At 28.8% G+C, this 13,894-nt stretch overlaps 1 protein-coding gene across 5 annotated transcripts in view; it reads right to left on the reverse strand.

The window, feature by feature from the left end:
- LOC130675058 (putative polypeptide N-acetylgalactosaminyltransferase 9) overlaps window positions 1-13,894 on the reverse strand; it is a 207,098-nt gene that overhangs the window by 19,659 nt on the left and 173,545 nt on the right. For all 5 annotated transcript variants that reach the window (XM_057480520.1, XM_057480516.1, XM_057480518.1 and 2 more), the window contains one exon: window positions 3,079-3,248. In XM_057480520.1, coding sequence (XP_057336503.1) covers window positions 3,079-3,248 — 170 coding nt within the window. The remainder of the gene's footprint in view (window positions 1-3,078; window positions 3,249-13,894) is intronic.

Raw genomic sequence — 13,894 nt, forward strand, 5'->3', positions numbered from 1 at the left:
AAAAAATGAGTAGAAATTGATTCCAATAGCGAAAAAATGATGCAGTTAGAGTTAAAAAGGCTACTAGAAAAAAAAGTCTTAGTAGAAACCAATCGTCAGGATCTTCAAACTATTAACATGCATATTGTCAAAAAACTAAAAACATTAAAAGTATACATCAGTGTTGAACTATGAAGTTGTACTGAATTTATTATTTGCGTACTCGATTAATATTTTATTAATATTCTATAACATGTTCTTATTTATGAAATTTATTCTAGTGAAAATGAAAAGTTTATTTATATTTTATTATAGAGTAAGTTTTATAAAAAAATAGATTTAAAATCAAAAATAAAAAATTATTCATTTAATAAATAAAAATAATCTATGAACATTGACAAATAATGATATAAAGTTTCGAACGACAATGATCGATTGTTTATTAAACTGACTTGTATCATTTTATTTTGAATTAAATAAATATTTCCAAGAATTTAACATTACTACATATGGTCAGAAATTTTTTGAATTATTTGACTGGAATCCTTGGAAAAGTCGAGGAATTCCAATTTTAAAAATCTGTGATCACCATGTTTAACTATTAATCCAAACTTTTATTTTTTTCTCTGAGCAAACAAAATTTTGGACGAATTCTTTTTAACCATAAAATTAATTAATAAATTTCCTGAAAATATAAGGGAAATTTTCATAGCTAATATACACATTAACAATTAAAGCTCGTAAGAAATAGAGAAAATACTTTTCTATTAAATGTATTAAAATTTTAAACGGCTACTTAGTAGTTACATTTTTCGTTTCATTAGATTGATAAATCTATCAATCGCCAAATAAAATTGAATTATGAAAAAAAATGATAGAAAAATGAGCTATTTTTATGTGACTTCCGATATCGAAATCACGTGCTCTAAAAATTGCCCGCGAATTGTAAGCACTTTACTTCAATGATAATTAAGATATTTTAAGGTATCTGATAAATTTGAAAAATCAGGAAAATAATTGTGACAATTGATGCGTACGTTTGCTCTTGTATCACTTCAAGGGTATTTTTATTTAGAATACGCTCTTATAATATATGTAATACGATACATTCAGGCCTTATGACACCGCTTTGTTCTTAAAAAATGTTCTAAATTATGTATAAAAATATTATTATATATAATTACATATCCGTCGCTTGTAATGAAAATAATTATATCATATGTATATCAATACCGAAAAAAAAGACTCGAATTATATATTTGATACTACTGCGAGCTAAGAAAATTTACAATTATTGATTGGTAAAGTTTTAGAACTTTTTTTCCATCGTTTCAGTTTTTTTTTTTGTTTCATATATATTTATAGTTTTAATTAAACGTAAAGTTAATGAACAAAAGTTTTAATACCGTTGAAAAAATAATTATATTTATCGGTACTTGGTGCCAACTGTTGCTATTTCTCGCGAGGACTAATCCGAATTTCTGACCTGTTAAAAATATATTGATACATAGTCGATAAATTACTAGTTCAACTTAATTAATTGAATACTTCAGGATACGAAAATTGAGTGGAAAAAATTTTTGGCTTAACGTTGCTACCCATTGTATATGAATTGTTGATGATAAAATTGATAGAAAGTATTTGGTTGATATTCATAGTCACAGTAATTATTAAATAAATATTATTTATTTCAATGATTAATTTATATATGAATTAGTTATTGAAATTCTTTTAATGAAAATCATTTATAGATGTAAAAGGGTAATTAAGAGAGATAATTGTTTGAAGCAAATAACCAACGATACTTTGGGCTATGGGTAATAAGGAAGATTAAGATTAACGTCACGAGAGCTTTGAATAATGATTGAAGAGCCGTAATTAGTGCATTGCTAATGATTTATTCGTATAAGCTCTACTACTGGCTCGGGAGCTGTACAAGTGGCTAATACTAAAACTGATAGTAATCCTAGATTACTTTGGACTATGAAGCTATCATTTTACAAACTACACATTTATGTACATAATTAGACCTTTTGCCTTTTTTCCACCGGGCAAGATGGACCCAAATGATGAGGGTAAAAAGAAATGGGTGTTTTAAAAGTTTTTTCATAAAATGTAAACGGTTATGGAAATAAAGTTTCATTATAAATTTCTAATCGAATTTCTTAATATCGTTAGTACTTTTAATCTTCTTTTTTTTTCTTAGTTCAAATATGACAAAGTCTTTAGCCAATTAAAAACTATCTTCCAAACACTTTAGACAATTTTATTTTTTAAAACTTATTATACAAATTAATCTGATGGATTTCTATCATTGGCTTGAAGTCAAATCCTAGAATAAATAATTTCTCCCAAAGCTATTAGCCTTCCATGCGACCTCTTTTTCTCCAGTGGCAAAAAAAATGTAATAATCCAGGTGTCATTTGACAAGATTTAGATGATAGTTAAGGTGCAATTTGTCCGATGAAAGATGTGTCACAATGATGAACATCCTGATAAAGTAATATTGATAGCAGTTGTATGTCTATGCTAGATACAGGTATAGGTTTAAGTATCAGTAGAGATCTATAGTCTAAAGACCGTGAGGTGGCTCAGAGAGTAACCCAGTCTATCGCGTGATCAGACACGATGCTAATGTAATAGGTCACGTGTTCCATTTGACCCATAACATGTGAAATGTTATAACTAGATTCTGGGTAGGACTCTAGTACTAACACCATTACTACCACTATTACTATTACTAGTATGTATAGTAGTTTTGATAGTGTAAGGCTAGACGTTAAGTATGTTTATGATTCTAGCTTCCGGGCTGAATGCTTATCGCACTACTTCCTTAAGCAAAGGAAGCGCAGATGATGATCCTTTTCCAACGACGTCTTTCTTTCTCTCTACGCTTTAATCTCGAGCGTATATTTTATTTGCATTCATTTTAATGAAATTCACTATTACAGTATTATTAGTTTTTAGCGGAAACAAACAAATTATTATTAAAGTAATATAGCTTTAATAAATATTTGAACCTGCATATTAATTACGTATACTGTAAAATGTAAAAGAGAGTAAAGCCCGTAGGCGATTTAAATTTCTTTTTAAACTTACGCATATCGGAATAATCGTCGACAAGAATAATCTCTTGGATGAGATGCTCTGGCGATCTATCTAGCACAGAGTGCACTGTTCTGAGTAGCACAGACCAAGCTTCGTTGTGAAAACAAATAATAACTGCGGTAGGTGGTAAATCTTCGCGGTATCTACCGGGTTGTTTACACCTGGAACATAAAAATATATTTTATTTATTTTGAAATAGAGCTTTTTTTAAATTTTACTTTACCGCCCATCACATATATTATTTTTCAACTTAACTACTTTACTTATTTATTATTTTTATAGCAACGGTTTATTTATTATTTTAGGAGTGGGGGAAAAATGGGCTCTTGAGAGAAAATGGTAGTGATTTTTTTTTGCCGTCTACTTCTTAACAAAATAATTATTTTGTAATATTTTATTTTCATTCTTATCTCTCGACTGTATAAATAAAAGAGTATTATTAATTTCTTTCAGCAAAAATATTTTTTCATTTAGAATTTTTACGTAACACGACTTTGTACCGAATCTGAAACTGACCTTAAGGTCAACAATCAATTTTCGAATTAGTGACTTAGATTCTTTACAAAATTTTTCAAGTCAGAAGTTCTCTTTTGATATTTTTTCTAAATAATCAAGCGACAGTTCAATTTTTTATTTTTCATTACTTAACAAAAATTGTTTACAAAGTAACTGAATTTCTGAACGAACTCAAATTTTTTGCTAAGTATTTTTTACACTAAAAATAGAAATTTGTTAAAAATTAAAAAATACATTTTTTGAGTCAATAAATTATTCATTCCTTAATTGAAAGAAATTAGTTCTTAAATTAAAGAAAGTGCTTAATTAAAATTTCCATGACATTTTTTCATTTTTACCAAAATTACTTGAGTCAAGTCAGTGTTTTATTTATTGCAAATGTTCAACTATTGTATTCATCTAGACATCAAGTATAATACCGATTCCACATGATGAACACACTGTAAAAAATTTACGGAGTAAACGCGGGGTGCATGACTTTTTATTTATCCACTCCCCTTCGGAATGGAATTCACTCCAAATTAGAGTTATCGTGGAGTGGATGATTTTTTATTTATTTAATTCCCTCGGAGTGAATTTCACTCCGAAGGGGAGTTTCGAAAAATATCAATCATAAAAAAAATTATTTACACATAGTAAGCTTATGTCTTTGATATTTTTACTTTTATATCGAGTATACGAAAATAATTACAAGCTCCCTTTCTATATATTCACGCGAAATTATTTTTAAAAATTATAAGCAGCTGATAATAAAACTTTCACAAATAAAATTCCGCTGTCACAAACTATCGTATGACGTATGCATCAACCATACCACGAGATAACATTTAATATTATACTAAAATATAAAATATTCCTATAAAAACTATGACACATATAGCTATTCAATAATTTAATATTTTCACTACGCATTATAAGGGAGGGGGGGGGGGGGGCAAAAGGGGGTACCTAAGGAAATACTAAGTTTTCGAGGACTAAAATACGCTAAATCTTTTTGTTTTTAGTGATATTCGAGGTAGATAGACAAAATTTTTAGCTGCCGTTAAAAAATGAAATTTTTATTTTTGGCGGGCAAAATGGGGTACCCTTAAAACAAGTTGAAAAAAAAAAATTTCTGAAAATTGATCAAATTTTATTACTTGAATCTTTTATATGTAATATACATAAAGAAAAATTACATTTCACATCATTGGTGGACACGAAGGCAAAAAAAAATTTTTTTGTGGGGCAGAGAGGCCTCCCTCCAAACAATGATATTTTTTTTTTTTTTTTTTTTTTTTTAAATTGTTTTCATTATTAAGAATGTATTTCTTTCTCTTGACAACTATTTTTAGTTATATAATACTCAAGAAAAATTTTTTTAAGTGTAATAAATCGTTTTCCCTCGATTAGCTTAATTACTAATTGCTATTTAATAAAAAAAAAACAATTCTGTATTTCTTATTTGTCATTATTTTGAACCCAAAAAACGTGTTTTTTGATTTTTTAGATTGCAGATTATTTTGCATTATTTAAAATATTTTATCAATAAAAAAATAAAATATGATTTTCGAATATTTTTAGTGGCCAAATTTGCCCCAGCTATAACAAATCAGCCGAAAAATGGATTAGTGTATTATATTTTTTTCAATTCGACGATAAAAATATGAAAGAAAAATTTTTTAATTTAATAAGTTACTAAAACATTTTATTAATTAAAAACATAATATTTTAAGTTTAATTATTAATATCTGAATGAATAATTTATTGAAATAATTATGTTTCTAATTAACAGCTGTTTCTATTGAATATAAATTTATTTAAGTATTAAAACTCTAGACCGGAGTGAATGCGGATTGAAATAAAATCCGCGTCATTCCGAAATCACTCCACCCATTAAAAAATCCCTATTCACTCCGCATGCGGAATAATTTTTTTTGTAAATTCTGGAACTCCAAGTGACCAAGGAAATTTTAATTGTAATAAAAACCGTATTCACTCCTGATTTTTTACAATGTAAGGTACTATTCTCAGCGCAAAAATGCGATTGTTCGAAAAAATTAGTTTTCCAGTAGCGTACTTCAACTAAATTACTATTTTTATTCATTTTATTTTCGAGTTTATACTTCGAAACGAAGTCAAGCTCAACAACATTTTTATAAATTAAAACATCTCTTTTATTTTCATTATTAACAAACACCACAATAAAAGTTAATGTATGAATTGTGAATTTTGTAAACTAATAATAATAATTATTATTATTATTTTCTAACAAAGCACATTTTGACTCTCATCGTCTCAACGTGTTGATAATCCCATTATTTTTCAAAATGTAATTAATTTTCAAAAGACGATGGGTCAGATTTTAAAGGACACCTGTGACTCTAAAATACTTGTAGTCATAATTTTCTCTCAAGTACGTATCCTTCATATATATTCACACATAGCTAAAAAAATAAAATAAATTAAACCGGTATAAAATAGTTACGACAGCTGTAGCATGAAAGTAGAACGCAATGTAAACAAATGTTTTAAGAAAAGTTTTCTTATCATTTTTCCGGTTTACTGATTAATTTAACGGTCACAGATAAACGTTAAATGTAAAATTCTAATGAAGGAAATGAATGTAAAATAAAAATTAGTGGTTAATGATAATGGGTATTTGATAGGGAGCCTTCTTAATCTAGCTGATGACTTCCTGGCATTATTGCTATTACTCTCTTTACTCTTTACTCTTTACTCTTTACTCTCTACTCTCTAGTCTCTATTCTGAAATACGTATATTTAGGTATTATATGTACGTACTAAAGTATAAACTATCCATGTGTAACTACTGGTGCCTTATTCAGTGTGTCGAATAGAAGGCAAGTGGATAATGCCGGCGTTGAAAGCCAATCGACCAGAAACGATTCAAGTTACTTTGGTTTAAATCGACTTAAGCGACCTTCATTCACTTTAGTTGAAATTCTATCTTATCGGATATCCTGTACTAAATGCTCTTGCTCTTGCTCCTGTTTCTACCCCTGTCCCTGTCTCTGTTCCTGCTTTTACTCTTGCTAAAGCTCAAGCTCTATTATCTTATGTATATGACCCCAGTATATAAATTACCGTACAATTAAATGCCATTTATCTCTTAATTATACTACACTCATTATTAATTTGATGCCATGGTTAAATTGATATTTATATATATATATATTAAGGTGCTTCGTTTGAAACGAATATTATTTTTTTTTTAGCTGAAACAAGAAAATTTTGTTGTTTTTGTTGAGAAAAAAATTCCTTGGAAATTTCAGCTCTTAATTTTAATTTTAAGTACTTCCTCTCAAGCATCAAAGTTTCCCCATTTAAAAAGCATGTAAATCGAATAACTTTTTTTTTTTAATTACTATAACTTACCCCGATTTTAAGCTATCGTTTTGAAACTAGTTTTTATTTTTAGAGTATTTGTTGCTTTTTGAAAGTGTATAAAACGATTTTGCTCTAACTCGATTTATGTCGATTGTATCAGCTCTGAAAGTTAATTTTTCACTTTTTTCATGTATTTTTGTTATTAGGGAAAAGTCGGCTCATCTTACGAAAAATATGCATAGGACCAATCTTTTAGAAAATTTTGTCCACTACAAAATTGATCGTTACACTTATATTGCTAATACAGCTAATACAGCTATACAGCTTTGCCTGCGTAGAATATGTCATATATATTCATATTGGTTAAAGTCCTAAATACCCTGTTTTTAATAACCATCACAATAAAAACTAGTCGAAAATAACCTGATACAAAAATGACTATTTACAAAAATAACTTCATACAAAAATAACCAAATACAATAATATCCTTGTAATTAATATCTAAGTATAAAAATAACCAGATACAATAATAACCTGGTAATAAAAACTTATTGCCATCATTTCATATCAATTTTTTTCATTCATTTATTAATATCGATTGGATATTAATGTATACAGATATTGTTAACTAGATATTTTGGTATATAGTTTTTATTTTTATGGTTACTTTTGTATTTAATAATTTTTGGATCAGGTTATTTTTGTCATTGGATATTTTAGTTTTACGGTATTTTAGCACGGTTATTTTTGTTTGTGATATTTCGAGCGGACACCATTCATATTGTTGTTTAAAATTTCAACGATACAGTCCTCGAAATTGATTTTTGGAAGTGGCAATAATGGCGGATTCTCATAAATGTATGGAACATTTGTACCAAAGTTCAAGTCTGTAGGTTTTAAAGTGAAAAAACGCGATTATTCTTATCTTTGATTCCGCTGCGACCCTCCCCTCCTCGGAGTTGGATTTCGAAATAATACCAATAATAATGGATGATTCTCGTACAACTGTGAGAAACATTCGTACCAAGTTCAAGTCTACAGGTTTGTTATATAAACAGTTGACAAACTGATAGTCAATAAACAAGGCGGTCAACAAACAATAATAATACTGACTTTTGAAAATAATTGTTTCTACCATCACTATACGATTTATTGACACAATATATAGCTATCATTTGCGCAATCTCATACTTTTTCGATATCTATGAATTCGATCAAGCCTTTCTTAAGTTATAAGAGAACATACACACAGACAGAGAAAAATTGTAAAAATAATAGAATTAGCATCGACAGGTCATAAAATAGATATTTAACACAAAATTTGACGAATTAATCAAATGTACAGAGAAAGCCTACAGATTTTTATATAGTAGTATAGTAGTACGCTGCTGCCGCCACTTTTGTCTTAAATACCTTTTCAACGGGAACATGCAGCCTTATTGATGATAATTTTCCCAATTTCAATAAAGGTTTAAAGTTACATTATTGATTTTTATGTTATAGTAAAAATGTTATTATTATATCTTTGAAAGTTTTTGATGGACGATTATGAAATTTGATATATTTATTCCTTAGACAAATTATCTTGAATCAGTTATAATTTAAAAAATTGGTTGAGTATTTGGGAAATGGTGGTAATTTAAAATTTTCAAATTAATGAAAAATGGTGTTTCTGTGGTAGTTTTCATGAATAACTTTTTAACGGAAACTTCTATCGTTATTATATAAATAGTGCGTCAAAGCTGAAAAAATCAGTTATATTTTATTTATTTAATTTGGTGTTTTAGGATAATTTTTGAAATTATTTTATTTTTGGCGGTTATAGACGTCGAAATTCATTTAAAATGTCAATAAAAATAAATTTTTAATTAAATTTTATCCTCAAACTTCAAATATTGTCAAAGTCTTATTTGATATTAAGGATAATTTCATTTTAAAATAAATTGATTAATTTCAATGTTTTGGATTGCTATTAATTTTTTTAATCGTTAAAAAAGTTACGTTTAAAAGACGTAGAAAAGAAAGATCTCGAAAAATTGTTCAATCATGTTGATTTTAGGAGAAGGTTTTTAAGTTACAAGAAACTGTCAAATTTTTATACGAGATTGGAAAAAAAAGATTAGCTGATTTTTTTGTATCATTTTGAATCATTCATAAAATTAAAATAATGTTTACAACGGAAACCAGATCCATTTTATACAATCTAATAATAAAATAACCAACGATAAAGTTTTTAATAAAGTTGAGAATTGAGATTGGGTTGAAAGTACCAAGTTAGAGTTGACAATGGCACTGGACATGAGTCTGAAGTATATGCACAAGACACGGTCAGTATTTGTTGCAAGTTGGATCGAATCCAAGTTTACAATCTGCGTTTATTGGTCTAGTGTCTTTGATGGTGCAGCGGCAGCAATCTACTGGCTGCTTGGGGTTTATAAATTTCTGAATCCTCGACAAGGATATATATATATGAAGTATACAGCTGGTCTACTAGTCCGGTTGGTTGCATCAGCCACGGATCCAAACCAAACTAAACCAGATACTACACAATGCCACGGGGACATGCCAACTGTTCGTTTCAGGTCCATGTGAACCGCATCACCGGTAGATATCTCAAACTTAATGGACGTAGAAATGGGCACAACCTTAAATTGCTTGACGTGCAAACCTCATTCAAACTCTCTGGATAATACATCGATCTTACTTACTTTTTATCTTAATCTCTACTTTATCGTTGTTATTACTATTGTTTTCTATAGAATCAATAAATTTACATGAATAATCGTGTTAAATTGAATTTCATTTTCTACGATAAAACTTTTAATTGATACTTTGAAATAGTAACAAGTTTTTTGTAATTTGCATTGAAAATTATTTCACTGAAAACATTTGTTAAACTATTTTGTTACGAAAATGGACGAGTTTCAAAAAATTCGGGAAATTCTGCTAATATTTTTTACAACCCATTTTTAAGGATTTGAACTGCTCAAAAAACTAAAAGAAAGACTTGCAAGTATATGCCTCTTATTTTGGAAACTCGAGACTGAAAAATTTTGGTCAATGTCAAGGACTCTACACGGAGAAAAAAATATCGTCAGAGTGAGTATACGTATCGCTATTCTGGCTATACGCTGTATACTCAACTTACTTAATGATACGTCGTATAGCCAATTCAGTTATATAGAGTTTCCTCACACTGGATCTTCAAAATGACGATCCGTATCCTTATTTTAGACATTTTATGAATCTCTGGCATGACTATTGCGCAAGCTCTGTATTTAGGCAACCGGCAACCGAGAACGATACAACATATAGCTAAATGGATTCCCTGATTAAACAACTGAATTCGACCGAATTAAAAATTTTAATTCTGTTATATTCTGTCGAATTCTGCAAAACAGAATTCAACTGAATTGAAAATTTGAATTTGAACTAAACAGAATAAAACCGATTTAAAAATTTCAAATTCGTTTTAATTCAGTTTAATTCGGACTCAGAACCAGAAATAGGAGAATTGTTTTCGAATTAATCAGAATTGAACCGAATAGAATTATTTAAATTCGTTTTAATTTGGACAAATTCTGGTTTTCCTGCCGAACTAGACAAAATTCATTTTTAAGTTAGGTACCGAATTAACAGAATTTTCTGAACTAAATAGAATTAAAAATTTAAGTCTGTTTAATTCGATCGAATTCAATTGTTTAATCAGGGTTCTCATGCTGGCAATACAGATACTTATATCAATGAAAGTACATATGTTTACAAAGGCTATTTGTCGTATTTTTAAATTAAATAAATGAATACTCATCCTAACCTAACTGCATATCTTTAATTTGACGATACTATAGACTATTAAATTAACATGTGAGTATTCTTAGATAAAGTATTCAAATCGTTATTCTGACGATATGTCATTTAAAGATACATTGGATAGTCATTCTGACAATATTTTTCTCTCCGTGTATAGTTTAAAATTATGGCTAAAGTATTAAATTTACTAAAAAATAAATCGAAATCTTTTGCACACCTCAAGCGCGAAAGCGCTAGGGGTGCTTTACTGACGGTTCTTCCACGTTGGCAATTTCACTCATACAAAAACAATTTTACACTCTTTTCATAGCACAAAAATAGATTAAATTGTGTATTCGCATGCAGATAATTTATTAAGGATAAATTTAAACCCAGTTTTGAGTCGATTTGTTAATTCATTGATTTTAAATTAATTATTTTAATCCAAGAAACTAGTGCTGTCAATTGTTACGTATGAATCTTCGTAAGCACGATAACTCACGAAGAAAATAATTTATCGGCCTTAATTTTTTTTTATTGTCTTTGTATTTTTTATCACAAGAACCCTTATGAAAATTATTATCTGAATCCTTTTAGTTTAATTGTAGTTAATTAACGACGTGAAACTGATTATTCGTGAAAAATTTAGCTGCTATTTTTACTGTTGTTATTATTTTGTTCATTGTTTCTCTCTATCAACTACTGATGACAGCACTAGCGTATCAACATGTTTGAAAAAAGGCGACATCTAAGATAAAAGGCGGGATATTTAAAAACAAAATAGAATAAATTAAAATCCATTAAAAGAAAAAAAAATGTTAGTAAAAAAATATTAAACTGGAAATAAGAAATGAAAAAATCAAATTGATTATTTGTAAATTGAATAAAAGTTCATAATAAAAAAAAATTAATTAATATTACGTAATAAAAGTCATGATTAAAAATAAAATGAGCGATTGAGGTGTGCATTTTTGGATTTTTCACATTTTTTTTGTATACGGAGAAACTATTCTCGTTTAAAATACTATGGTATCATAGAAGAGCCAGACCATATTGGCCACCTGGCGGATATTGAAATAAATATATTGCAAAAACTACTATGACCACAGTAAAACTTACAACGGTTTCAGTAATTGCACACCTCAAGCGCGAAAGCGCTGGTGTGTTTTATGATCGCTCTAAATTTTTGTGATGTGATCGTGATCAATTTTACTATGGCCATAGTATTTATTTTCAATATGTTCATTCCAATTTCTGCAGGTGGCCAACGTGGCCTGGCTCTACTATGACACCATAGTATTTCAAACGAGGATAATTTCTCTGTAGTCTGTATAGAAAATTATATTTCTTACAAAACTGTCTCAATACATTTTTCTCATATTTTTAATACAGTTGATATATATATGATGTAATTAATACACCGTGGAAAATTTGCGGAGTAAACGAGGATTAAATCCGGAGTGAATGCGGAACGGATGACTGTATATTTATTTAATCCCTTCGGAGTGGCATTTAGTCCGAAGGGGAGTTTAATTTAATATTGAAACTCCGGTTCGGGGTCAAATAAACTTCTAAACGGAGTTTATTTCAATAGTAAAACTCCAAATCGGAGTGAATGTGGATTTTAATATAATTCAGACTACACGGAAAGAAAATTATGGGAAGTTTTGCTATGCATTATGGGAATAGTTCCCATACTGGTATAGGAATTGTACCCATACTATTATAGGGCTGGTTCCTATAATATATGGGAATAGTTTCTACAATAATATGGGAATAGTTCCCATACCATTATAGGAACCATTCCCATAATGGTATGGGAATAGATCCTATACCAATATGGGATCCATTCCCATAATATTATGGGAACTATTCCCATATCATTATGGGAACCATTCCCATAATGGTATGAGAATCATTCCCATACTATTATGGGAACTATTCCCATAATGGTATGGGAACTATTCTTATAATATTATGGGAACTATTCCTATAATGTTATGGGAACCATTCCCATAATATCATAAAATTTTTTTTTGCAAAATAGTGTACAAATTTCCTTCATGATATGGAGAGATTCAAATAAATCTTCTTCGACGCTAAATTTGTTAAAAAAAAAAAAATTTGTTAAAAATCTTAATTTTTTTGCCAATTACAAATTTTTTTTTCAGTGTTTGAATTTTTGTTTTTATATCTAATAATATTTCTGTGTATTGTAAAAGTGATTATCACACTTTGCTTTAAACTAATTTTTTCATGATAGTATGGGAACCATTCCCATAATAATATAGGAATGGTTCCTATAATAGTATGGGAAATATTCCCATAATATTATGGGAATGGTCCCCATAATGGTATAGGAACTATTCCAATAGCATTATGGGAACCATTCCTATAATATTATGGGAATAGTTCCCATACTATTATAGCAACCATTTCTATAATGCTATGGGAATAGTTCCTATAATTTATGGGAATGGATCCTATAATTTATAGGAATAGTTCCTATATATTACGGGAATGATTCCCATAATATCATAGAAAGTATTCCTATAAATTATAGGAATCATTCCTATAAATTATAGGAATCATTCCTATAATTATAGGAACTATTCCTATGATTATGGGAAACAATCCCATAATTATAGGAACTGCTCCAATGTCGTAATCCCATGTCGTAATTCCTATGATGGTATAGGAAAAAATTTCACAAAATTATAGGAACAGTTTCCATAATTTTCTTTCCATGTACTCCAAAATCTTTCTGATGAAAAGACAAGCTCCCTATATTTACTCCGTATGCGGATTGATTTGTTTTAATAACTCTGAGTGACGGAGTGACAAATCGCGAGTGAATTCGGATTTAAATAGAATCCGTAATCACTCCAAATTCACTCCCGATTTTTTACAGTGTAAACTATAAAATCTATTCAAAAATCGAAAAATTAAAATTTTCTATTAAGACTCAAAATTTTAAGGTGGATAACTCAACTGGTAGAGCAATCAGCGCGATACCGAATTGGTCTGTGTTCGTTTCCCAGTTCGGGCTATCTATATTTTTCTCAATTTATCTATAAATTGTTTTATTGAGAAGGTTTGCATGTTTAGGTTTCCACTATATTTAAATGGACCCCATTAAATTAAAATTTTGGTTAAGCTACCAAAAATTTGA

Source organism: Microplitis mediator, chromosome 9 (genome assembly GCF_029852145.1).
Source record: "Microplitis mediator isolate UGA2020A chromosome 9, iyMicMedi2.1, whole genome shotgun sequence".
NCBI lineage: Eukaryota > Metazoa > Arthropoda > Insecta > Hymenoptera > Braconidae > Microplitis > Microplitis mediator.